The 25698-nt window shown below is 38.2% G+C and overlaps 1 protein-coding gene across 2 annotated transcripts in view; it reads right to left on the minus strand.

The window, feature by feature from the left end:
• The window catches only part of Elapor2 (endosome-lysosome associated apoptosis and autophagy regulator family member 2), a 158119-nt gene that overhangs the window by 23810 nt on the left and 108611 nt on the right, over positions 1 to 25698 (minus strand). For both annotated transcript variants that reach the window (XM_051174576.1, XM_051174577.1), the window contains 12 exons: positions 24923 to 25075; positions 24033 to 24121; positions 18984 to 19164; positions 17570 to 17698; positions 12056 to 12146; positions 11323 to 11425; positions 9824 to 9961; positions 7346 to 7609; positions 5955 to 6128; positions 2932 to 3121; positions 1354 to 1450; positions 530 to 631 (listed from right to left, as the gene is read on the minus strand). In XM_051174576.1, coding sequence (XP_051030533.1) covers positions 530 to 631; positions 1354 to 1450; positions 2932 to 3121; positions 5955 to 6128; positions 7346 to 7609; positions 9824 to 9961; positions 11323 to 11425; positions 12056 to 12146; positions 17570 to 17698; positions 18984 to 19164; positions 24033 to 24121; positions 24923 to 25075 — 1711 coding nt within the window. The remainder of the gene's footprint in view (positions 1 to 529; positions 632 to 1353; positions 1451 to 2931; positions 3122 to 5954; positions 6129 to 7345; positions 7610 to 9823; positions 9962 to 11322; positions 11426 to 12055; positions 12147 to 17569; positions 17699 to 18983; positions 19165 to 24032; positions 24122 to 24922; positions 25076 to 25698) is intronic.

Below are 25698 nucleotides of genomic sequence, written 5' to 3' on the forward strand. Positions count from 1 at the left end.
TCAGATTTACCTTGATGACTCTGGGAAGATTACTCAGAAAACTGAGCTTGAAAATGGATCTGAACATTGTCTTTAAGACCCCATTCGTTTGCAGAGAAAGTAATCATGACTCAGAGAGAGGTTAGATTAGAGTCCAGGGATTTCACAGTCAGGGAGTTAATTGTTGATCTAATTCTGGGAACTAGGACTGTTCCTAACCAATTAAGGGAAAATGATAAACAGTGAGTAGAAATACAAGAATGTAAACTGTATAAATAGCTGTTTATTGCCTAAATCATTTTGAAGAGAGTCAGATACTAAAGGCACAAGGGACAAGAGGATGTCATTAAAGAGGCTTGAAGGTAGAGACATTGACAAGAACCTGTTCCTTTAAACCATGCCCTGACATATCCCTACAACAAATGTACCAGTTCTTTGTTCTGTTTCTGTTTTAATTCCATGGGAATACATGTTATTAGTAATATTCCAGACAGTTTTGCTTCTAGAAACTAAATTCAACATTAAATAACCTCACAGTAAAAGTGAGTACCTGGGGACTGAAATCACACCTGCACCAGATCTCATGGGATTACACCGCATTTTCACAGCAGTCGATCGTCCATTAATACACGATGTGGTAGCTGTAGAAGACCTGTTATAAAGCAGATACTAGGTTAAAGATCAAATATGACACAGATGACCAGGACAAAAGTATCATGTATAGAATGGCTCTCCTGTTCCATAAACAAACAAAAAGGCAAAAAAGGTATCAAGGGTTTCTTACTAATTTGTAACTTAACACAAATTCAGCGTATTGGCTTTCACTCTGTGAAGTGGACAATTTTTCCCAGGTAAAATGATGGCCTATTATCAAAGCATTTAGTAAAATTACTATAATTCTAATCACAATTAAAAACAAAAGCCTTTTGAAGAAAACAGGGATCATTCATGCAAAACATCAGGCTGGTGTTTTGATGTGTAAAAAAGAAGTAATTACTGCTTAGGCCATGAGCCAAAGTCTTCTGATTGCTCATTGCTCAACCTCAGAGAGAGAGAGAGAGAGAGAGAGAGAGAGAGAGAGAGAGAGAGAGAGAGAGAGAGAGAGAGTTCATGAGTGTGCACATGCAAGCAGGGAATTATATAAGACTCTCAAAACACTCCACATTTCTCATTTTTTTTTTACCAAGCCATTTAATGACCACATTTTTATTAGCCATTAAACACAAGCTACCATGCTAGGCACCCTGAAGCAACATTATGTTTCTTTCTTGTCACTAGGAAATTATAACCCAGAATAGGAACCAAAATCTATAGATTCAGATGTATGAGATTTTTATACAAAAAGTAGTCACAGAAAGAAATATCTTCACTTACTTATAAAAGAAATGCACATCTGGCACTTGGCTTGGTGACACTGGGAACATATCTTCCTTGATATTAACGTTTTGCAAGGCAGTTTCAACTGTGACTCCTAGACAACATTGACAAACAAGCTATGAAGCAACAGGGGCATCTAGGTTTATTAGTGTCTGTACCTCTGAGTACAAAATAGTTTTACTTTGACAGCCATCCCAGAAATGTTAAATTAAGGCACTACTGGTAAGTACAAGGAACTTTCCCATATCTCCATCCAGGAGAAAAAGAAAAAAAAAAAAAAAAAAAAGATCCTTAGCCTCAGCCATGGCCATGTAACATGTAATCTAGAGCATTTCACCACCCTAGGCATTTTGTTGTTGTTTTTCTAGAATCCATAGAAAATATACAGTGATTTAGAGGGCTTCTAAATGGCTTCTAGTCCTAATGTTTCAAAATCTATTCCAATATTGTGATCTTCCATGTCTGCAGATCAGGCAATTGGCTGAGCAGGATAGTCAAACCATGACCCTTATCTGCCCACCAGAAAATGGAAAATAACATAGAAAACTATGCCCTAATATTTTCCAGGGACATACATCTAATTTGCTTAAATCACACAGACAGATCTTTCCCCTCATATAGGTAAAACAGCATCTGAATTAAACTTTTGCAATGAGCAAAAGCCTGGTAGCTGACCTTGGTGCTGAAGCTTGAAGCACAGTATATTTGGAGTCCACAGCTATGTGCTCTGATCAGACCTCACATTCCAAATTCCAGCCCTGTCCACAGTTATAATGAACTTGATTCCTAAGAACCACTAGGGAGCTGGGTTCCTCTTAATACTGTCCTCAGACAGAGGGAACAAAATTCAAGGTTTTCAACCCTGGTAATGAATTCCTTCTGGTGTGAGATGAGGCAACGAAACACAGTAGTACACATTATGGCTTAAATGTAGATATATGCTTGCTATTCTTTTCTTTTGGGATTTTTATAAAGAATTTTAATTTTTATTATGTGTGAGCACCATACATGTATTCATGTGGATGCACATATCCATTTGTATACTTAAGGAGGCCAAAGTTGACTTGAGGCATCTTCTACCACTCTCTATCTTACCTTTGATATAGAATCTTTCATTGCACCTATATATCAACCATTTCTGGTACACTAGCTGGCCATCAAGCCCCAGGCACTTACCTTTCTCTATCAGCACTAGGATTTCAGGCATGAACTACATTAAGCATCAAAACCAAGGTCCTCAGCCTTGTGTGGCAAGCACTTGAGTCATCTCCATGGTCTTATTTTTATATTTAAAATTATTTACCTCTTAAACAAAAGAATCTGAATAAAGGTACATAAGCTCACAAAACACTGCAACACATAGGACTCCATACAGAAATGCAGAATCTTCTTGTACTCTGAGATTGACCAATAGACCTCATTCTCATAGAATTTTTAAAGCCATTATTCAAAATGACAGTTTATTAGTCTGCAGGCTTTAATCTTGTGTGGTAAACACCAGTATGATGACAATTTATTGTTACCATAAAATAAAAATAAGCATATGCATGCTTGTATTAACCAAAGGAAACTTACCTAAAAAAGTGTCTGCCAGAATGATAGACTGGGATGACAAGGCTGCCCGGAAGCCCTTGCTTTCAGAAGGAATAATAGTTGATTGGCAAACAAATGCTCCAACAAAATTAGTGTAGTCATCTGATCCTGTCACCACTTCTTTTACTGTAAAGTCTGAGATGTTGTTGGTACAGAGAGCCATCTTTCTCCCCTAGGAAAGCAAAGCCACAAGAGAAAGGTTCATAGATAATCAATAGTCTTTCACTTGAATCTCAGTTAGCTTGTGAGTCTCATCCAGAGGAGTTGCTTTCTCCTCAGCACAGAGATCCTTATTTAATTGCTCTGGGTAGTGCCTAGGCATCAGTCTCAAGGAACTCCCAATATCTGGTGGAGGGTGGGAGTTGATGAGAATATCCCAGATTCACTGGTCCTCCCACTACAAGCATTATTTGATTTGGATGAAAGCCATATAATTCCAGGAGATAAATATTATCTGAGAAATGTTCTATTCATAGTTTAACAAGGCATTCAGGGGACACAGCAAACTGCTGATTAAGTTTTGGATGAAGGGAGAAACTCACTCTCCCTTATCCTTCATGAGTTTAGGTGTGGTTGAAGAAGGCCATATTGCTACAGCATCCTAGAATATCTGAGTTATAGACTTTTGGTCACTGCAGTTGTCTTAATAACCTACTCTTGGATGCAGTGGTAGATCTGTTTACAAAATAATTTGAGAGACTACAAGAGGTTAACTTTTCAATCAGAAGCTGGCTGCATTTATATAATGTTTAAATACACTTCATGGCACTGCAAAAACAAAACAAACAAAAAAAAACTATAGCTACCTCTACAATTTCTACCAATAAATGTAATAAGAAAATTGGAAAGCTGTTTTATTGACCTGAGAGTACATACACACAGACATGAAACATAGTTATCTTTCATAATGCAACTAGCAATTCTAACATATAAAATTTCTCCCTCCACAAGGCTTTCTCATCATGAAACAGGAGAAATATTGTTACTAAATTGTTGAAACCAAGAAAATAGTAGAAAATAGTTGAGAAAAAGTACTCAGGAAAAAAAGGAGGGAATGACAGAGCCTAAAGGAAAACAATAAAAAAATTGGGTCTGGCTCATACCTGAGCATTCTTATGAGTTTGAGGCTAGCCTGGACTATAAAATGAGTTGTAGGCTAGCTACATAGCAAACTCCCCCAAAGGGAAATAAAATGAGAGAGAGAAAAAGATAGATAGATTGATAGATGATAGATAGATGGATAGAAAGATGATAGGACATTTAAAACGAGAAAAGAAACACACAACAGTAATACAAAAATTGGATTAAGAAATACAATAAATGAGAAATGCAATATATAATGGAATTAATCTCATTCACTGCTTCATATAAAGGTACTTAGTATATATTCTTCTATTAAGTGAACAAGTGCCTAGCCAACCTAGTGAGCGCTGAATTACTATCTATAAAGTCAGGTTATGACATATGTATTGTCTTAGTTAAGGTCCTATTGCTGTAGTAAGACACCATGCCCAAAAACAAATTGAGGAGGAATTTGTTTCATCTTAAAATGTGTCCATCATCTAGTGAAGTCAGAGCAAGAACTCAAGGAGATCAGTTACCTAGAAAAAGGAGCCCAAGCAGAGGACATAGAGGGGTGTTGCTTACTGGCTTACTCCCCATGGCTTGCTCAGCCTGCTTCCTAATACAATTAACACTATCCATTCTGGGCTGAGCCTTCCTAAACCAATCATTAATGCTTGACAGACTTGCCTATAGGCCAGTCATATAAAGGCATTTTTCTCAATTGAGAGTCCCTCTTCCCAAATGACTCAAGCTTTTGTCAAATTAAGAGCAAGCATACTGAGATAACAAAATTTATAAATATCTTATTTAAAGATTTCTATGGTATCCAGATCTTTTTCATTTTATTTCAACAAGTCTGTCACAGCATCTCATAATTGTATGACTGTATATATAGCAATCAATATAAAAAGGATATGGGAGAAATGTTTTATTACACATTTGCCTCTGTTAATGATATATATGCTGTCCATTATATACCCACTCAACAAACTAAAATCCCATATATCAGTGAAAATATGGCATCCACACTGACTAAATCCCTTTAACAGTAACAAAGTTCTACTTCTCCCATCCCACCAAATAAATCCCATATTCACCAGGAGAGGCTACTTCATCGATTAACATTTGGCCTTGTATGTCTCCTTTTGAATTTGGACAGAAATCCTCCTGGTAATTTTCCCCCTTATTGAAAACATACCCAGAATTCAAGTTATAAGCCAACAGAGTCAGATTAAGGAATACTGAGAATTGGAAAAACAAATTTAGGGGAGTGTTGCAAGGGTTTTTCAAGGGAGATTGGCATGAGACCCAGATAGAACAAAAAGGCAGAGGCAAGAATCCCTTCTTCCTGCGCCTGCCACTCTCTCCTGTCACAGACAACAGGACTTCAGGTCCTCTGACCTTGCAACCCTAGGACTTATAGCAACAGTTCTCCGTTTTCAGCTGCTTCTTATTTTGAAGCATTTGGACTTAGGTTTAGCCACACTAGTAGTATCCCAGCAAGGTGTCCCATTTCTAGACATTATGCACTTATTTCTCACGTGTGTGTGTGTGTTTGTGATTTATATCCCTAGGGAATGCTAAAACAATAAGTTTTCTCAAACCATAATACCCTACCTATATTAAAAAGAAAAATAATATCAACACCCTTAACCACTTTTCTCCCTTCCCATTTTCAGAAGAGAGGAGGAGAAGGAGGGACTCAATGGAATTAAGCCATACATATACAGCTTGGAGTTTAGCTGATTGAAGAAAGCTTCTTGACAATCTAAGAACCAAGTGAGACTGCCCTGGTAGAGAAGGCTGTCAATATGATTTCAAGGAAATCTCCATACCTGGCATTAGTTGTTGACTGCATGGAGATGTTGTCGGTCACTTAACCCAGAATATATCTTAAAACTGGAGTACAGATCCATCCCACCCAGACACCCGGAACTCACCTCATGCCCACATAAACTGATATTGAAGAAATGGAAATATTTTGTTCCCTTGGAGGTGAAGCTGGGGCCGTTCATTAGTGAACCCACACTGCTGAGGTTGCGGAAATCATAGTGCAAACTCCGATTTTCCTTTTCATAGTAGAAAAAGCAGTCACTGTAGCAAGTGGAGTGATCCTTAAAGACAAAAACAAACAAGATCTCAGGAAAGACCTATTAACTGCTATAAAAACAAAGTTACCCAAATATTTTAAGTATAAAACATCTTTCAGCAATGTTTTATCTTAGTTATATTTTGTCATACTTATGTAGAGGATCCCAATGATTCAAAAAGTTCAGAAGAGTCAAGATTAGCTTTTAATTTGATATTTTCTTGGATTAACTTCTGACAGGAAGATATTCTTAAGAAGTAGTAACAATTTCCGGTTAGGCAAGTTTTCACAGGCAATAAAAGTGGTCTACTGATCTACACTGCTATTTCCCTTCACACTTATAATGCTGTATGGCATGTGTGCTGCATCCTATAGAGCTCCTATACCTGGCTCATGAGAACAGTTACCCTTCTATCTTGGAAGTGCACAAGATACCAATTTTTAATTTTGAAAACATTCTTACTTGAACACTTCCCCTCATATTTTGTCACTAATAACTAGCATTTGTATGGTATATATTCAGTGCTCACCTAACTTAAGAGAAAACAAAAAAGAGAATTAAAAAGCATATTCCAGAGTCAACAGCAGTTCCACATCCTCCCCACACCACTTCCAGAGAACCACAGATAGAAAGTCTGTTCTAGAATATTATTTTGACCAGGCAACCATATGTTACATTTGCTTGTGCTGTGGAATATTACTTTAACTGTGTAGAGGTGTGTTACATTTGTTTATTCTGCATTTGCTTAACAATGTAAGCATGTGTATTTAACTAAGTAAAGATGTGTTGCATCTGTTTCACCTTGCCTGCCTAAGGCACCTGATTCATCTAATAAAAGCTGATGGGCCAATAGCTATGCATAGAAAGGATGGATGGGGCTGGCAGGCAGAGAGAATAAATAGGAGGAGAATCTAGACTCAGGAAGAAGAAAGAAGAGAATGATGGAAAAAGAGAAGGACACACCTGGGGTAGAAGCCAGGTAGCCACCAGCCAGACATGGAGACAACAGGAAAGTCAGATACACAGAAAGAATAAAATGTAAAAAAGTCCTGAGGCAAAAAAAGGAGAAACATTAAAATGAGTGCTAAGCTAAGGCCTAGCATTCAAGTTTGATAATAAGTCTCTGTATCATTATTTTGGAGCTGGTTGGTGGCACCAAAGGGTGAGGGGGGACCTGACACAGTAGTCTTTAGCTTTCCTGCCAAGAATGGCTTTGGGAAATGACTGCAAAGCAGACTTACCTGGGTGCTTTTACTTCCAGGCCCACAGGGAATGCAAGCCTCCTTGCCATAGACTTGATGGATGGACAGGTAGGTATCAGCTGAGCACTCCTTGCACTGGTTGGTTTCTTTCTCGATGTAGTGGCCTGGGGGGCAGGGTACACAGGATGAGCCCGACTGCTCAGAACCAAGGGCACAGGCACGGCATGATGATGCCACCCCATCAACTGCATTAGTGGCTGTGATAGAATAAATCTTCACCACATCATTGATGAAACGTCTGTTCTAGAAAGAGAGCACAAACAATGACATCTGCCTTGGAGTGCAACTGTACATGCAAGTTGTGTTTATGTTAAATATGTTAAATAAATAAAATAAACAGAATATTCCAAACTGATAGCTTGTGAATGACAGTGGATTGCCATCACTCCTATTCTGTCCTTCTAAATAAAAAGCCCTTAAATTTTGACATTGGGAGACATTTCCTATGACCGTGGCATTCCAGATGTGTTGCTGCAGTTGACATTAAGTATGTTATAACTGGCACAGGCACAATTACAGACTATGTGACTGTAGTGGGAAATCCTGGACCTCTTTTCCTTATTCAAACACTGATGGGCTTATATCACTTTCTTGAGCCTTCCTTCCCTCTCCAGCCCTTCCTCTAAGCAATGCATTCTAATTTCTAATAAAAGGATGTCAAAAGAACAAATGTCGAAAGATCCTGAATCTTGCTGTGTTCTTCCTCTTGTGGTATAGGATTGATTAAGGTCTTGTTTTTGGTATCCTAGTGTACAATGTCACACCTGACTGCTTGATGTTTTTCTTCGAGACCAAGATGAAAAGACCAAATGGATAAGGAAGAGTTCCACTGGTATTCATCCTCTTATATTTATATTCTGAACACTAAATAACCATGTCTAAGGAACACAGAAGTCATAGAAAATCCAGGGATTGGGTTCCCACTGAAAAACTGTACAGAGAAGAGAAAATGCACTACACACACTACCACAACTTTGAAGATACTCTGAGCAAAGATTCACCTTGTTTTCATTTTAATAAAGTCACATCTGTGGAGATACACAACAAATAATAGGCCTGGGGCTAGGATGAGGGCTCAGTGGCAAAGAGTTTGCTGTACAAGCATCAGGACCTGAGTGTGGCTCCCTACCAGCCACATAAAGACTGGACAAGGCTCCACAGGTATCTAACCCCTTTCTGGGTGCTTGAGATAGGACAGAGACAGATATCCTGGGGGCTCTCTGGCCTGTCAGTCTAGACAAAATAGGTGGCTCTAGGTTCTGTGAGAGACCCTGTCTCAAAAACGAATAATGTTGAGAATAATTAGATGACTTCCAGTTCTGATTTCTGATCTACATTTGGACATACAAACATAGGAAAAGATATCATACATGCATGTATATACTACACACTAATACATACACAAGTGCACACACTCCAAAAAAGGATAAGTAACAAGTCAAAAGTATTGAAATATGCAATGGGATGTTCATAGAGAGTGTTAGGTCTATGCTAGCAATGAAAATCAAAGAAAGGCAATTGTTGTCTCCATTCTACCATCCTGTACACAAACCCATCCTCTCTAAATGGAGATATTATCAAAATAACATAAACCCACACTATTTAATGACCCTCAAACAAATATCACAAAGTAGGATGAAGGGGACTAACGTTATTAACCTTCTTAGTCTCAAAAAGATTTAAAAATAAAGTTCTAAGTAAAAACAAAATTGAATTTTCTCTTGAGTTTCAATAACTGTACTCGCTTATAGCTCAGAATAAATCAGAGATTCATTATCATTCCAACCCATCTCATACATCTGTATTCTCAAAAAATTAAAAGTGTTCATTTATATCCATTCACAGCCTAACACAATGACTGACTCAAGAGAAGGGTCTTCTCCAATTTGAGTGACAGCTTTATATGCGTCACCTCAAGTAGGCATCATCTTTGTGCTTTAAAATAAAGAAAAATTATGGGATCATATTGTTCTGTATTGTGGATATAATACTGTGTGCATGCCATGGTGCATCTTTAAAAATATCTGTTCCCTGTGTAGAATTCATAGTTTCCTATGTACAGGTTATAATGCTCTACTTGGATATCATGTTTTCATTATTTGACCTCACATTTCCTTGTACAGAGTTCATAATGCCCCTGGATGAAGCTCATGGTTACTACTCACAGTGTACTTTCCAAGGGCTTGTGTTGTACCTCTGGAGGACTTCTAGTCCCATGTGCACAGGTAAGAATTACTTGCATAGATAAGGTAGCTCACTTGCACACAGCCTGTGATGCCCTCAGCAGAGCTCATATGGACTTATGTAGACTACGCATGCCTTCTCTTAGCTCAAATGCCATGGATGAAGCACATGATGCTTCCATACACAACTTCTAGTGTCTCCAGATCAATATGTTCTGGATGGAGGCCACACCCAGTGGCACTGCTGTAGAGTAATAAAGTGGTTGGAACTTACATCTTGACCTTGATTAGTTCTCTGGAATGCCCATGTAAATGTAAACGTTGCGTTCTTGAAGATGATGTGGGTATATGCTTGCTTTTCTTTACTTCCTCCCCAGGATTCTACCACATTGGTACTTTTTCTATTTATATCCTAAAATAGTTGAGAAATATTTACAAATGAAGCACAAACTCAGTGTTAAGGTGAATACACACCCATTACAAATATGTACTCTTATTTGGAGAAAACTCTGTAGGGCTCATGGCTGTTTCTGCCACACACTCCCTGTTTTAATCACACAACTCTCAAGATTCCCATAAGCATACTGTCAACAAGATGAGAAAGAAATCCAATAATCAAGGTATGTTTAAGACACACACTTGAAAAACATTACTTAGAAGAGGCAGTTCCTCAGACTCCTCATGGAAAACAACTATGATTCTCACTGAATAAAAACCTTCCCATTTGTGCCTTCTTCCTCAAGGGATTCTAACTGTACCATTTATGTAGAAACTCTAAGTTGCCCCTGATTGTACTGGCTGCAGGTTCATCTGAGCGAAGGCTGACAAGTGTCATCCCATGTTCATGAAATACTCTTGGGACAGCACCTGAGGTCCATTTATAAACTATTTTACTTCTGATTTTCCTAGCTAAATTTAAGAAGATAACATGCAGATTTAAGCTATCCCCACCAACATGCCACTATTAATATGACTTGAAAGCAAATACAATGACTAACACAATTGTGTAACTTATTTAAGATGAAAATAGAGGGTAAGTCTGAAGTTATAAGCTTTCTTGTAGAATTCCTGATAAATAACTTGTTTCCACCAGTTATTTGGGATGTTGGAGTTAGGTTGGCATGTTTTCAAAATTTGTCTCTTCAGACATAAGGATCAAAATATTACTAAGCAATTAAACATGCTAGCATCTTGGGTTCACACCATAGATACCAATATGGAAAAATGATTTCCAAACATTACAGAAAATCTTATACCAAATAGTCAAATTATCATACTTGTCATTCATAAAAAGGATTTCATAACATACAGATGGTATTTCATTAAACACTGTTCTGAGGTATAAGTAAATAGTTATACTATAAATAGTATAACTTTACATTGTAAAGTATTATTTGATACATATTATTTGTGATTTAATTTGAGAACTCAAAACTCCTATGAGAAACCTATCATATGAAGACTTAAAGAAAGCTATCAAACTCTGCTATAACCTACATCTCTGCAATGATTTGTAACATGTAAGTTTTGTGTGTTCTAACCCTTGAGAGGATGGGACATCTGCTCCCCAGCTTAAATAGCAAGAACCCATAGCATGTAGAATGAACACTTGATGAGCTTTACTATACAATTCTTAGTCATTTCTTTAGGTATTTCACAATATTTTTGAAAGTTCTAAGAAAGGCAAGAAAAACGTTCTTATCCCAACTTAAATAAATGAATTCAAACTTTAAAGAGAAGAATAAACACTGAAATCTGCCATCAATCACTCACCACCATGAAGTATAGAACACAGTCAGCTGAGCAGAGGGTCTCAAAGACAAATGTTATTCTTCCCAGCTCAGAACCTGTGGCTCCAGTCATTGATGTCGGTGGTCTAAATGACAGAGCAAAATTCCACTGTCAGCAGTGTACTCTGAATGCAGTTTGAAACAAAATGGAATTGTGTGTCCTCATTAAACTGAAAATCCAGCACCTCTGTTAACTAATCTACTGCTTCTTGGGGGAGCATTGACACTTCCTGTTTCAACCTCTGTGTCCACACCCTTGCTCTAGGCTAGGATGATGTACTTGACTGTCCTGCTTCTAAAGGAAGGAAGAGACTCACACTGGGGGATCTCAACATATGGGACTAAGGCAAAGATATACATAAATGTGTAACATGCTAACCTCCAGATAGAACTGAGAAAAACAATAAACAATTAAGCAACAAAATATATCCCTGTAAATAAATTAGTTATGCTAAATCTTCCCCGTTAAGGATCAACAAATCATGGTTATTACAAGTTTGACATGCTGTTAAAATATTTCAGCTTTATCTAAGGAACATACAAGACTAACATTTATGGGTTTTATTGACCAGTTCTATAGATTCCTAAATATCATGTGTCATTCTCTGACATACTATTATTTACTTGAGAACAAAAACACACTGCACAGAGTCATCCAACTCCCCTATTTCTATAGAGGAAGTGACGATTCCAGTAGAAAGGCCAGTTCCCCTTACTTAAATCCTGGGATGTGCAGGGTTAAGATGAGGTAGTCATTGTCAGAGCCTCCTGCCCCACTCTGGATGTGGTCCCCGGCCACCTCCCAACCTAAAAATGAAAAAAGAAAAAAGAGACATTTCATTAGTAAAGTCTCATTAATTGATAACAAAAATGTTAAAATAAGGCAACCATAAAAAGGCAAAAACATATCTATGAGCAAAGCTAGAAATATTCCAGAAAAAAATCCCATAGTTTTAAGTAACAACTGTAGACTGGATGCAAAAGTTCACTTCTAGATACCCATAAAGGCATTCTGACTGTGCCACTTTGTATACAATGTGAGACAAGGTGACAGCTTTTCAATGAAGCACAACGTTCCAAACTGAAACAGGTGCTCTTTATTCATTCTAACACAGTAAGATGGACATTTAGTGTGGGAATAGACACATTTCCACTCTTCTGACAGTGAATGGATAACCAAAACTTCAAGTTACTTAAGGTTTAGGGTCAGAAGTTTTTTTCGGTTTACTGTATTTTTGTTTCACAATTTAACTTTTACTAAATGTCAGTAAGTATGGCACACATGGGATAGTAGATAGAACTCCCTCCCTGAGGAGTAGGAAATGTAAGGAATGCACATGCTAACAAGTGCTAACACTGTGAGGAGATAGGTCAGCACACAAGAAGTCACAGGAGGCATGTCCTCTACACAGGAACAGGAACATACCATAAGCCAAGGCAACCACTTAAAATGATTAATGGTGGTAAATCCACATCTAGCATCAAGCAAGTATATTGTCTAAGGGCAATACCTTAGCATTGATACATCTCCAAATGCTATCTACTACTTGAAGACAAGTAATACAAGCAGTCATATCAGTATGAGCTTCACAACTTGGCAATTTGCAACAGAATACCTTATAGGAAATTAATATGTTGAATACACCCTAATAAAACATAATAAAAATAATATAGACTCATCTATTAGAGAAATGGCAATAATTCTTCTGCCTAAACAAAGAAAATCAGCTATCAACTTTTAATTCTAAGAGTTGAATAAACATGAAATCCTGAGGCCCAGTGAGACAAGAGTGGGGATAAGAAGAGATTTTAGGTTTAGACAATAATCCTGTGACGATGGTAAGGAGAACCAAGATACCCCATGCAGAACAAACAAACATTTCATTTCCTATGTCCCAAGTCTGTTTTGGGGAGCTATTGATTCAAAATATGCAATTTTAAACCTAGGTACAATGATCAAATATAATATGGAGAAAGTAAGCTGATAAAATGATGGTGAAGTGGTAAAATTAAAGGATGGATTCTATTGCTAAATCTCATTGTTTTGAATACCTGCTGCTATTGTCAGATGTTAAACTGAATACCATCAACCATTGGTAAGCAACGTTGAAAGAACTCAGCCATGTTTGCAAGTTTTCAGTAGACAGGATTCAACTGTGTCTTGTAAACACAGTCAAGGGCTTCACAGGAAATGGGAATTCGAAATGTTTAACCCTTTACCACAGCATAGCACTGAGCCAGACTACAGTAACCTACTAATGCTGTGGAATGATCCTTTACACATTGTGAATATATGTCACTGTGATTGGTTTAATAAAGAAGCTGACTGGCTAATAGCTGAGCAGAATAAGGTGAGGCAAGAGAGCCAGACTAGGAGAATGCTGGGAGGGAGAAGGGCAGAGAGAGAAGTTGCCAGCTAGACACAGAGGGAGCAGGAGGTTAACATGCCATGCTAATAAATGTACCGCAAAGTAGTAGAGTGTAAATAAGGAAATGGGCTAATTTAAGTTGTAAGAGGTACTTAGTAATAAGCCTGAGCTATCAGCCAAGCATTTGTAAATAATATAAGCCTCGATGTATTTATTTAAGAGCTGCTAAGTAGGACAGGAAAACTCTGCCTACAAATGGTGTTCAAAGTCCAGGGACACATAAATTCACATAAAGCCAGAGAAAGCTTTTAAAACGGTTCTAAATGCACAGTAACAGAGACAAATGCAACTTCCTGGTCTCCCAGTCTCATGCCAGCTGCAGTGCAGAGATGTGTCTCCTGACAGCTGCTGCCATGTGCTAAACCACATGGTGGGTTCCCGCAGTCATTCACACAGGTCATGGTTCAGGGAGGCTTCTTCCAGCCGCTGCATGCAGGCTTATGCTGCCAGCACAGATCCCCCAGCATGCTATATGGCAGGTTTGGAGTTTTGTCATGCAGACAGAAAAGGTTACAGACTTGCAATAAAGTCAGATTCAGTAGAATAAAAACCTCTAAATGGATTACAGTGTGTTTAAAAATGAACAGAGGTTTGGGAGAGAGAAGAGAAAGAGTATATATAGCCTTCACTTTAAAAAATATAGTTTTAAAATAATAAAGTCCTTTAAAAGGGAGTAAAGTAATATAAAAGAAAAACGCCATGAAAAGACAGAAAACACACAGAGTCTGGATAATGAATGTTACTGTGCTGTCTTTAAATGTTTTAATTGCTGAGGAAGGAGCAATAGCTACTAAGACACTGGATTATGAAAGCTGCTAAATTAAATCAACCTGTACATTTTTAAATGTCTTAACTTCAAAATGTTAAGTCATGAAATATCTTGCTTTGGGGAAGAGATTATGTTTTTGTTCCCACAGAAATGAAAGGCTATAGATTCATTCAAGGTTTGGTCAAGAAAGACCTCCTGAAACCCTGACAACAGACATGAAGGAAACCTAAAAGAACTACAAGACATGTGATGTATATCTTATCTGCTCAAACACAAAATAAAATAATCATCTTTGGCTGAGTTTTGCACAAGGCTCATTATAGACTTGTTTTAATACAAGCATGTATGTTACCTTTAAAAGTTTATGTATTTTCAGAACAAGTGGATGGGACACCAATAAAAATGGATGGCCCAGGTGGTCCAGCATCTAGAACAGCTTCAAGGCTGCTGGCAGAGATAGTCCAGCCTCTCAGAATAGTCCAGCCAAGATCTACCAATTACCCTGATGTTGTCAAGGGTTCCCAAAGATGCCCAGCTCCCCCCAAAAAACAAGAAGCAATCTAGAGAAAATAATGCCCACATTCCCAAAATATTGGTTATGGATGTTATCATTTAAGGGAGTTGTTACAAGTTGTTATTGATAATGGCCAAATAAATAACCTCACTAAACAAAGGAGATTAGATCTCAGGGATCTTGCTCTGAAAAGAAAAAAGGAGGATACAGAAATGACAGGATAAAGGATAGATTATTAAATATTCTTAAGCCAAAAAACTACTAGTCTTAAATATTTCACATTGATATGAATTTTGGTGTATCAATACAAATTTAAAGTTAATTTTGTTATACTTTATGTAATTCCTACTCTTGTTCAGGGTATTCTTTTTACACAGCTCATTTAAAAATGTAATGTGTAATTAAGAAATACAGATTAACAGTCATCTATAATAGTCAAACTTATAGTAATGATAGATATGTTTTCAAGGACATACACAGATACATTTATATAGATGGTCTTCAAATACTTCAAAGACAGAGAATATGGCAATTAATATGTTTAATAACCTAAGGCTTTTCATGACAGTAAGACACACCTGCTCCTGGTGGCACCAATATACCACAGATAAGATACTGGAAACTGAAGAAACTCTGTATGGAGTTTGCTTTCTTTTTGGCAAAAGCTAGCTATTTGGGCAAAGAAACTGTTCTTGTCTCAATTGCTGACAGTATACTGTCCAAACCTGACCAGCAGGGCACAAAAGAAAGTAACTGCCAAAGTTGGCCAAGACAAGGTAGGAATGCCCTTCAAAATTATCTGCTTCTCAAAACCATCTGTCAGGTATACTAGAACTGTAGGCCATTACTAAATGGCCCAATGTCTCAGAAAAACAAGGATGACTGTCCAGGCCCCCTTCTGGGGTCTTTGATGAAGTTAAAACCAGGTTGCTATAATTATAGTTTTCCTTAGTTATGATAAAAATTAGATATAAAACTTTAAACTCACCAAGACAAGATAAATAATAGGATATATTCTATAATTTTGGCAAATACAAGTGGACTGGATATTGTAACTTTCTTACTTGATAATTGTTTTGTTGTATATAATTTTACTTTATTAATGTTAAAACCTATCTTTTTATTTAGACAAAAAGGGGAAGTGCTGTGGGATATTCCTTTATATTGTGGGAATATATGTCACCATGATTGGGTTAACAAAGAAGCTGACTGGCCAATAGCTAAAAAGAATAAGATTAGGCAAGAGAGGCAGATGAAGAGAATGCTGGGAGGAAGAAGGGCAGAGAGAGGAGTTGACAGCCAGACACAGAGGCAGTTGGAAGTGAACATGCCATGCTAAAAAAAGTGCCACCACGTGGCAGAGCATACACAAGGAAAATGGGCTAATTTCAGTTGTAAGAGCTAGTTAGTAATAAGCCTGAGCTATCTGCTAAGTATTTGTAAATAGCATAAGCCTTGGTGTGTTTATTTGGGAGCCAGTGCTCTCATTGAAAACTCTGACTACATGCTATTCCTTGAAGTAGTAAAAAGTGTAGATGCTGTTAACTTCCTTGCCACATCTTTTGGTATTTGTGACTTTAAATGTGAGCTTCAATATCTACTTTAAACGTGACTACATAAAATGCAAGATTAATACAGCAGCCTGTCTGCCATCCAAGCCCACATGCACACATCTATCCCTGGGAGATAAGCTCTGAGACCCCACGGGGGATAAGTTCCTGAGGCAGACACACCAAGCCCTACTATTTAAATATCTTTTCTGTCTTAGCTCTTACCACATGCTGTCATTTAATTCCTGCCATTTGAGGTGTGAGATCAATGCTGGCATGGATGTTATTTTTCCTTCTTCACAGTTTAATGGCTAAAAGCTTTTTCTTACCATAGATATTTTTAGCAACTTCAGCAAAGAATTTACGTTCTTTCTTTACTAAGTTGAGAACATTTGCATCTTCAGATGGAAGGGTGGGAGGGTAGAAGGAAAGGAAAGAGGGAAGGAGAGAAAGGGGTCAGAGAATGATTAAAAAAAAGGGTGGGCTTAATGGATTTTGTTTGGCATGTTACTTGTGGTTGGAGATTATTATTATTAGGAGTTATTTGAACACAGATATTATGAAACCTGAACTCTGTGTCTAAGCACAAAGATGCCACTAAGTCACTAATGGACAGGAAGAAGATGCAACCAGACAAAAGGATAATTCACATCCTAGGCTGGAATGAAAAGACTTATAACAGTTTACCATCTAAAATTTGATTTCTAAAATTTCTACCTGATATTTGCATGCTGTTATTGACTATACAGAGCTGAGGCTGGAGAAAGAACAGACAGACACACTGTAGGTTGTATTGCTATAGGAAAGCTACCTGGCAGATTGCTTGATTTTTATGTAAGAGCTGGGATGGTCACACATCCAAACAGGATAAAGTTCCACACAAATGTGTCTGCTCTATTTAAAAAGCTACATCTGAAAACAAATTGTGTTTTTGCTGCCACAACAGTTATAGTCCCGTCCAAACTCACCATTCATTCCATCACACTTGGAATTCCCAACATTGAAGCAGGAAGTTTTCATGTTGGCAGGGAGGACGTTCCACCATTTATACTCAAACCCAAGTGCTGGCTCTGTTCCTGCTGGACATGGCTTACATTCTGCAGAAGACACACGAGTGAACAACAACATTAGGGTGCATCTGGTCAGCTTTCCCTGTGCCAAGTGCCTCTAAACCACAATCAGTAGACATCACCAATTCCCTTAGGAACTTCTTCAATGTGAGCCAGAGTGTTTCTATGTAGAGTACCAATGCATGGGTATGTATGTAGTGGTTTTGTTTGTGTACTGCTGCATTTTATGTACACACACACACACACACACACACACACACACACGATTATCCTTATTATCAACAGTTAGCCAACAAGATAGGGTCTTTTTTTTTTTTTTTGAAATTTATTATTTTACATGTCGATCCCAGTTCCCTCTCCCTCCCTCTGCCACTCCCTCCCTCTTACCCTCTCTGCTCCCTCACATGCACCCTGACCACCCTCCCCTCCCATCCCCCTGCCCCAATTCCACATGTAGGGCAATGCCATCCAGGTGGGGTCATGTAGATCTGTCAAGTCACTTGAAGTAGGGACTAGGACCTCTCTCCTGCCTCTAGGCCAAGGAAGTATCCCTCCATGGGGGATGTGTCCACAAGGTCCTTTTGTACACCAGGAATAAATCCTGGTTCCACTGTCTGAGTCCTTCTGACTGAGACCCATATTGAGGGGGACCTGAGTCAGTCCCATGCTGGATTCCAAGCTATCAGTCTGGGAGCCCATTAGCTCCTCCTTGCTCAGGTCAGCTGTCTCTATGTGTTTCTGCAACTAGTTTTGTCCTCTCCCTCTGCATCTAGATTCTAGTTCGACTCAGTGTTTAGGTATGGGTGTTTGCTTCTGTTTCCAACAGGTATTAGATGAGGGCTCCATGATGGTGGATAAGTTTGTTGTTGATCTCACTATCCGGGAAGGGCATTTATGGTAGCCTTTCCATGGTTGCTCAAATTGTTAGTTGGTGGCAGTCTTATAGGTCTCTAGATCTTTCTTTAGGTTCAGTTTTCTCTTCAAACCAATAATGGCTCCCTCTTTTATGTCCTCTCTTCTTCTTCTTCCTCTCTCTCTCTCTCTCTCTCTCTCTCTCTCTCTCTCTCTCTCCTGTCTTCAAGATAGGGTCATTTTTAAAAGAATAATTAAATATACTATTTTAAAAGGACATGGTCTCACATACACAAAGTGCCAACAAGACAACTCTCATTAGATAGTAAATAAATCATGCTCTCACAATCCCATTATCAATATCTGGGTCATTTCGTTTTGACCCAGAAATCAATTGGAACAAGATCACAAGTCTATTAGTACTATTTTTTTTAAGTGAAGTTCATGATAAACCCCCTACCCTTTGTTCCATCTGAAAATGTCCCTGGCGGGCAGGGATGGCAAGCTGAAGATCCATTGTTATAGAATCCTGGGTTGCAAGGGGGACAATCCTTTTTCTCTCCAGAAGGGGGCAGCCTGATAGCGTCTGTGAGATCCTCCCTACAGATTTTTGGCTCGATCCACTTGTACATTATCTGTGTCTGGGAAAAAAAAAAAAAGAAGAAGAAAGAAAAGAAAAAAAAAAACGTTTTAAAGCCAAAATTAAAAGCAAATCACACAACATCCTTACAACAAAGATGCTAAATTGACAATCTAAAAAAAAAAAAAAATCACAAACAGTGGGAGAACTGAAGAGAGGGTTAAGTGAATCTAAAACAGCGACAAACTGACAGAAAAGGGAAATTTCCCCTAAAATAGTAAGGAGAATATAAAAACTTGGAAAATTATCTTTACTTCTGCGTGTGTGTGTGTGTGTGTGTGTGTGTGTGTGTGTGTGTGTGTGTATGCATGTGTGCACATATGTGCCTGCTCGGCTCATGTGTGTTGAAATCTTAGGTCAACATCTGATGACTGTCCACCTTTAGCCTAGCTGTGTGTACATGCACTCAAATGCCACCACACCCATGTGGAGCCCAGAACAGAACCTGTGGGAGTTGACTTTTTCCTTCCACTTTGTGGGTCTGGAAGATCCAACTCAAGTTGCAAGCTTAGTGGTAACTGCCTTTACCTGGTGAGCCATCTCTCTAGTCCCTCCAGGTCATTTTTGAGGCAGAGCCTCCCACTGAACCTGAAGCTTGTAGATTCAGCTAGACTGGCCAGGCAGCCATCCCCAGGTGCCTCCTGTCCCTTCTCCCCTACCCCCTGTTCTCAGATCACAGAAGTGGATGCCTACACTCAGCCTTTTTTTGTTTGTTTGTTTTGTTTTGTTTTGTTTTGTTTATATGGGTTCTAGGCAAACAAGCTTGGGTTCTCATGCTTGTGTGGCAAGCATTCCACTTAGTGAGCACTGTCCCTAGTCCCTGGAAATGACCATCACATTGCAAAAGTTTTTAACCTGAGCCATAAGTACCCTTAGGATACAGGCCTCATGCTCCTTATCATGCACACCTTATCATGGTCACCCCTGAAGACATCTCTACAAGCAACGTTATACAGATTGAGCATGTCATGTCTGGAAACATATATGTATATACATGTATGCCTGTAGCAACAAATAAAGAAAGAGAGAGAGAGAGGGAGAGGCCATGAATTTGAAAGAGAGTAAGGAAGGGGATTTGGGGGTATTTTGGGGAGAAGAAAAGGAAGAGAAACATGGCATAATTATTTTATAATCTCAAAAACAAAAGATAAAATGTAAACAACTGCCACCCTTGTGTTCTTGTGTCCGTTTACTTCATTGTGCAGCCAACAGCTTTAATATAGTAACCTTTTCTTGCTTATTTGCATTTTTGGTTGTGAGCCAAACCTCTGAGGGCTAAGCCATGTCTACAGCCTTTGTAGCTATTTTCGAGAGCTTCATCACTCCTTTCTTTTCTCCAGCCACAGCCTCTACTACCATACTTCACACGTAGTAACCATCAAAGAAATATGTTATTTTTTTTTGAAAAAAATAGACCAAACTTCATGTGCAATCATAATTATTCATAAATATCAGTAGTTCCTGAGTTTTTTCAGTAACAAGAGCTGTAGCTAAACTATTCTCTCCAGAAGTTTCTGAGCCTTTTTCGTATGCTCCGAGCTTCAGGACAAAGGCACCATTTGCTACTCTCCTCCACACAAAACAATACAAAGAACAGTGGCAACAGCTATGCCAATGCTAAGTTCTTCTCACTTTGAAACCAAAATACCAAATGGGTTAGCTGTTCTAACACAAAACTGGAATGTGAACATTGAGGGGTAGGAGGAGGTATTCTAGCACAAACAGAACAGTAAATCAATTCCATAACTAAATAGAAGTTTTTAGAAGAGAAAATAATTATTTCTTTCATCCAACAAACTTTTGATGGTTTTGTTTATCCTCTAAACAACTCTAAAACAACTTCTGCAGTATTTATTGAAACTAGGAGATGGAAACCACAGGCAGCACCCCATAACTGTTTTTAATCAGTAAGAACCATGCACAGTGAGCCGTAAAGCCACTCAAGGTATGTCCTTGAATATGCTCATGGAAGATGCGTTATATTGTATGAAGAAGGAAGCTAAGAAAAAATGTTTTAAATATAGATGTCTCAACAGAATGATAAATGGCATTGTTTTCTTTCTAATAGCTCCTTTTCCCACATTCATTTTATGGCTCCTGTCATGATATGCTTTAATGCACCACTTTATCCCTCTTCCTCTGTTACCATCTGTAAAACAGTGGCTGCTCCAGCTAAGTCTTCCTAAGCAGCTAAAAAAATCGAATTAGATACTATATCCATAAAAGGCTCTCAACTCCAAGAAAGGTAGCATAAATTCAGAGAATCTAAACAAAAAACCATTATAGTAGAGACACTGATTTTACATTCCCAGTTTAACAAGTATAAAAAGCAAATTTTAAATCCTAGTAGATTCATTAATTCCCTGATTAATAAAAAATGTGTGACTGCTACATTTTGGGGAAATTTTGGTTCCTACACAAGAACAGCAAAGAAATGGTGCAGCATTGAAAATTCTTCCCAACATCTTCAGAACAAGCATTTATCATCCCCAAGTTTGGGAATGAGAAAATACTCCAGATTAGAGGTGCATGGTGTGTGTGTGTGTGTGTGTGTGTGTGTGTGTGTGTGTGTGTGTACATGTTTGTGTGTTTATATGTGTGCGTGTGTGTGTGTGTGTGTGGAGTATATGTGTGTATGTATTGTATGTGTGTGTGTGTGTGTTATGTGGTGTGTGTGTGTGTGTGTGTGTGTCTGTGTATGTGTTTGTAAGCCATATAACCTTGGGCATCATTCTTCTGGATCTATCTACCTTCTCTTTTTTAAGACAAGATCTCTCACTGACTTGTTTTTCAACAATTAATCTAGGTTGCTAACTAGCCGCCAAGTCTAGGGGATCTGTCTCTATGTCCCCATTATAAACAAAGGGCACCATTCTATATGGAGAGAACTTGCCTAGCCTAGACACAATGGTGTGGGGGGGTGGAGAGGTGTCTTTATCCTGCCTCAAGGAGATAATGAGACAGACTTAGAAGACTTCCTAGGAGAGGCTTTATCCTCTCTGAGGAGCAGAGATGTTGTGAGTAGGGAGCAGGAGGAGAGGAGGGAGGGGGAACTGGGATTGGAACATAAAAACAAAATAAAACACACAAACAAAAACCCAGGCCACGAGGCCAAGATTCTCACATGGATTTTGGATTGAAATCAATTCAAGCACTTCCTTAACTAAGCTACCTCTTCAGCCCCTGATTAGAATTATTAACTTACCCAAGAGACGCACACAGTACCATCAAATAGGGTTTTTTTTAAAAATAATAAAACATGCAAGTAAATTTTGGAAGCCAAATAGCCATTTGCTTCCAATGTAACCAAAGAAGATCTTTAGAAACGTAAAAAAAAAAAAAAATGCTTTATCCTTAATAAGTTTTACCACGGAGAAATCGAGTTACAAATCCTCCATGACACCATTTTTTATTGCAAACTTTCCTGCCACGTATGACAAAGTGTTTGTCTTTCTAACAGAAACATATGCTTCCCAGTGTAGCTGATGGGAAACATACTAATTAATATTAATGATACTTAGAGCCAGATGGCTCAGATTACAGGTGAGACAACAATCAACTCACTCTTCTGAAAGTGAGATGCAAACATGAAATTATAAAACCAAAACCCTCTCAACAGAGAAGTTCTACCAGAAAGAGTTATAACGTCCTTATCGATCTATGTTAAACATTAAAAGTGATGTCTGGGAGTTCAAGATCAGACTGGTTTACACAGAGTTCTCAGTCAGTCAAAGCCACATAGTGAGACTTTGTCGAAAGAAATATAAATAAATAAATAAGAATAAAAGAAAAAAATAAAAAGTAGACTGAATTTATAAAACATGGGTACATTATTTTCCTCTATAGTAAGAGCACGTTCTTATATGAAGAACTGACTTATATGAAACACACAGTTCATGTATATATATACCATATTTACAAGTGGTATGTGAAAGAGATAATAGAGCACACAGTAATGTAATATATTTTAATATATTGTCATGTATTTCTTATTAAAATTTTCTACTAATCACTTTAAATTAGTATGTATCTACTCTACACCACTCAAAGCAATATTCCTTTAAAGTATTTAAAGGCATAAAGGAAGTTTCATATTCACATAAATACAAAAAGGACTGATCAACATCTACAGATGCAAAGTTAGGAAAGGAAAATAATATTTGCTGATAATCTCTAGAAACTAAAGGCCCTATTTCAGGATGCAAACATATCTGAAGGACACTCCACAGGAGCCACATCTCCCTCAGTTTCTCATGGTCTGGGCTGCTCTTAGCTGATTTTTTTTAATTCAAAGAATGATGGGTCAACCACAAAGTTCATCTGTACATTTTCCTCCAGTTAATGTTGTTTCTACGGTAATTACTTTGGGGTTTGTAAATGTGATTACACTGTAGTCTGGCCTAATTAAATTAGTGTATGGCTGCACAGCTCCTCTGATAAAGTATTCTGAGTTCACAGCATTTTCATTCTCCTGAGTGGTAACACATATTTCAAGCTGTGCTCCTCTAGATCTTTTGACCTCTCAAGGAAAATAGTAATTTACAAAAGATAGTAATAATGTGTGAAGCACTCACCACATGCTAGACCCTGGGCTGGAAACCTTACTTTGAGTAACTTATATTTTCCCATAGGAGCTTTATGAAGTAGGTAGCAATATCAACATTCCTTTAAAGACTGAAAAAAAAAAAAATGGAGGCTTGAAAGCAACAAATAGGCATAACTAGTTGGGAGGTCAAAGACAAGCCAGGTGGCAACACCAAAATTCTTAGTTTTCTTCCTTATTATCTGCACACACAGAATATAACCCAGAGTGCTTTCACACTGGGAAAAGTGTTTGATAACACGGGGCAAGTTAAATACTGCCGGTACCTTTCCTTCTTCATCACATGGGGTATGGATCTGGAAATAGTCTTTGGTAGTGCAGGGTGGACGATCCACACACTCACTGGCTCCTTCCTCTGCAACACATATACACAGAGAGAAAGCACTTCAGAAATGGGCCAATTCCTTTGGGTCCTTAAGAAAAAATGAACATCAAAACACAAAAGCCAGCTAACATGTATAAGAAATAACTGTACTAGAGTAGTTTAAGTAGAACCAGGCAAGCCTTAGACAAATAAGGGTTTCGTTTTGTTTGTCTGTTTGCTTGTTTTTGTTTCTTATTGTTTGGTTGGTTGGTTGGTTGGTTTGTTTCTCGAGGCAGGGTTTCTCTGTGTAGCCCTTGCTGTCTTGGAACTTATTCTGTAGACCAGGCTAGCCTCAAACTCAGAGATTCACCTGCCACTAACTCCGAAAAGTGTACACAACGATTGCCTGGCTAAATGTTTGTATTTTTATTTTCCCTAAAAGGAGAATAAATATTTCTAACATGCATCTGCATCATTGTAGCTGTTTTCAGAAGATACTAGCTTTCCCTTATATTATCAATGACCACTGGAAATATAAAACCAATTAAAAATTTGTAAGTACATCTCTACCGTTTCTATGGTAACAAACCTCATGAAAGTAGACAGTGGCTAGATTGATGTAAACACATCGGTACCAGTTATCTATGGAATGTGGAATAAAGGAAAATCATAGACAAAGGGAGAAAGTCAAGCAGAGGACTCTGGGATGTCATATTGTCCCAATCCAATATGAATCCATTTCATCTCATTGGCGTGTGGTCCACCATTACGACCACTTATTCTGCCATATGAAGTACGCTTGACCAGTATTAACATGGAAAGAGAAGAATAAAAATTGTCAATTAGCCTTACCTGAAAACTGGGAGTCCTCCTTACACTGTATGCATTCTTTAGCACCCTTCTCAGAGTAGGTGTTTCTGGGGCACATTTGACAGTTAAATGAGCCTGGCTTGTTGCTGAAAGTGCCTGGCTTACATGGGAAGCACTCTGAGGTGTACGCCACCCCTGTGTAAGAAGGAAAAACACGGCTTGAGAGAAAGAAGCCAGTACAAGGAACACATTAGCACCTACTTGCTGCTTCTGCACAAAAGAGAAAGATACTAAGAGTAATATGAGCCTAAATTCTTTATTTACTTGCAACAAAGTAAACAGAGTAGAAGCAAGCAAAAAGACCCTAAAAATGGCCATTGGCTTGCACTTCCAGCTTTGTCCAGCAGATGTCCCAATGACTAATGATGTAACTAACATCCCAGGAGTGTGCACACAGGATGCATGGAAACATCCCAAACTTTAGTAAAGAAGTGCTGCTTTAACTAGATGCACTCTACTTGAGCATGAGCCATGACAGTGTTGATTGGTGGCTCAGCTGGGCTAGAAATGACCCATCTGGCTCAGAAAAGCACAAGAGGTTGAGGAAACAGCCAGACTCTTATATTTTATGGATACAACAATGGTTAGATTATGTGGCACAATTTACATATCTAACAAGTAATGGGCTCTTGTAAACAAATGCACTTTCATTTTATTTAAAAAAAAAACAGTGAAGATTGTCATTGTGTTTACTGATTTGTACTGATTAAGTAATCCAGTTTGAGGATGAAAGGAAAAAGGAAAGAAAAAACAAAAAC

Source organism: Phodopus roborovskii, unplaced genomic scaffold (assembly GCF_943737965.1).
Source record: "Phodopus roborovskii unplaced genomic scaffold, PHOROB, whole genome shotgun sequence".
Taxonomy (NCBI): domain Eukaryota; kingdom Metazoa; phylum Chordata; class Mammalia; order Rodentia; family Cricetidae; genus Phodopus; species Phodopus roborovskii.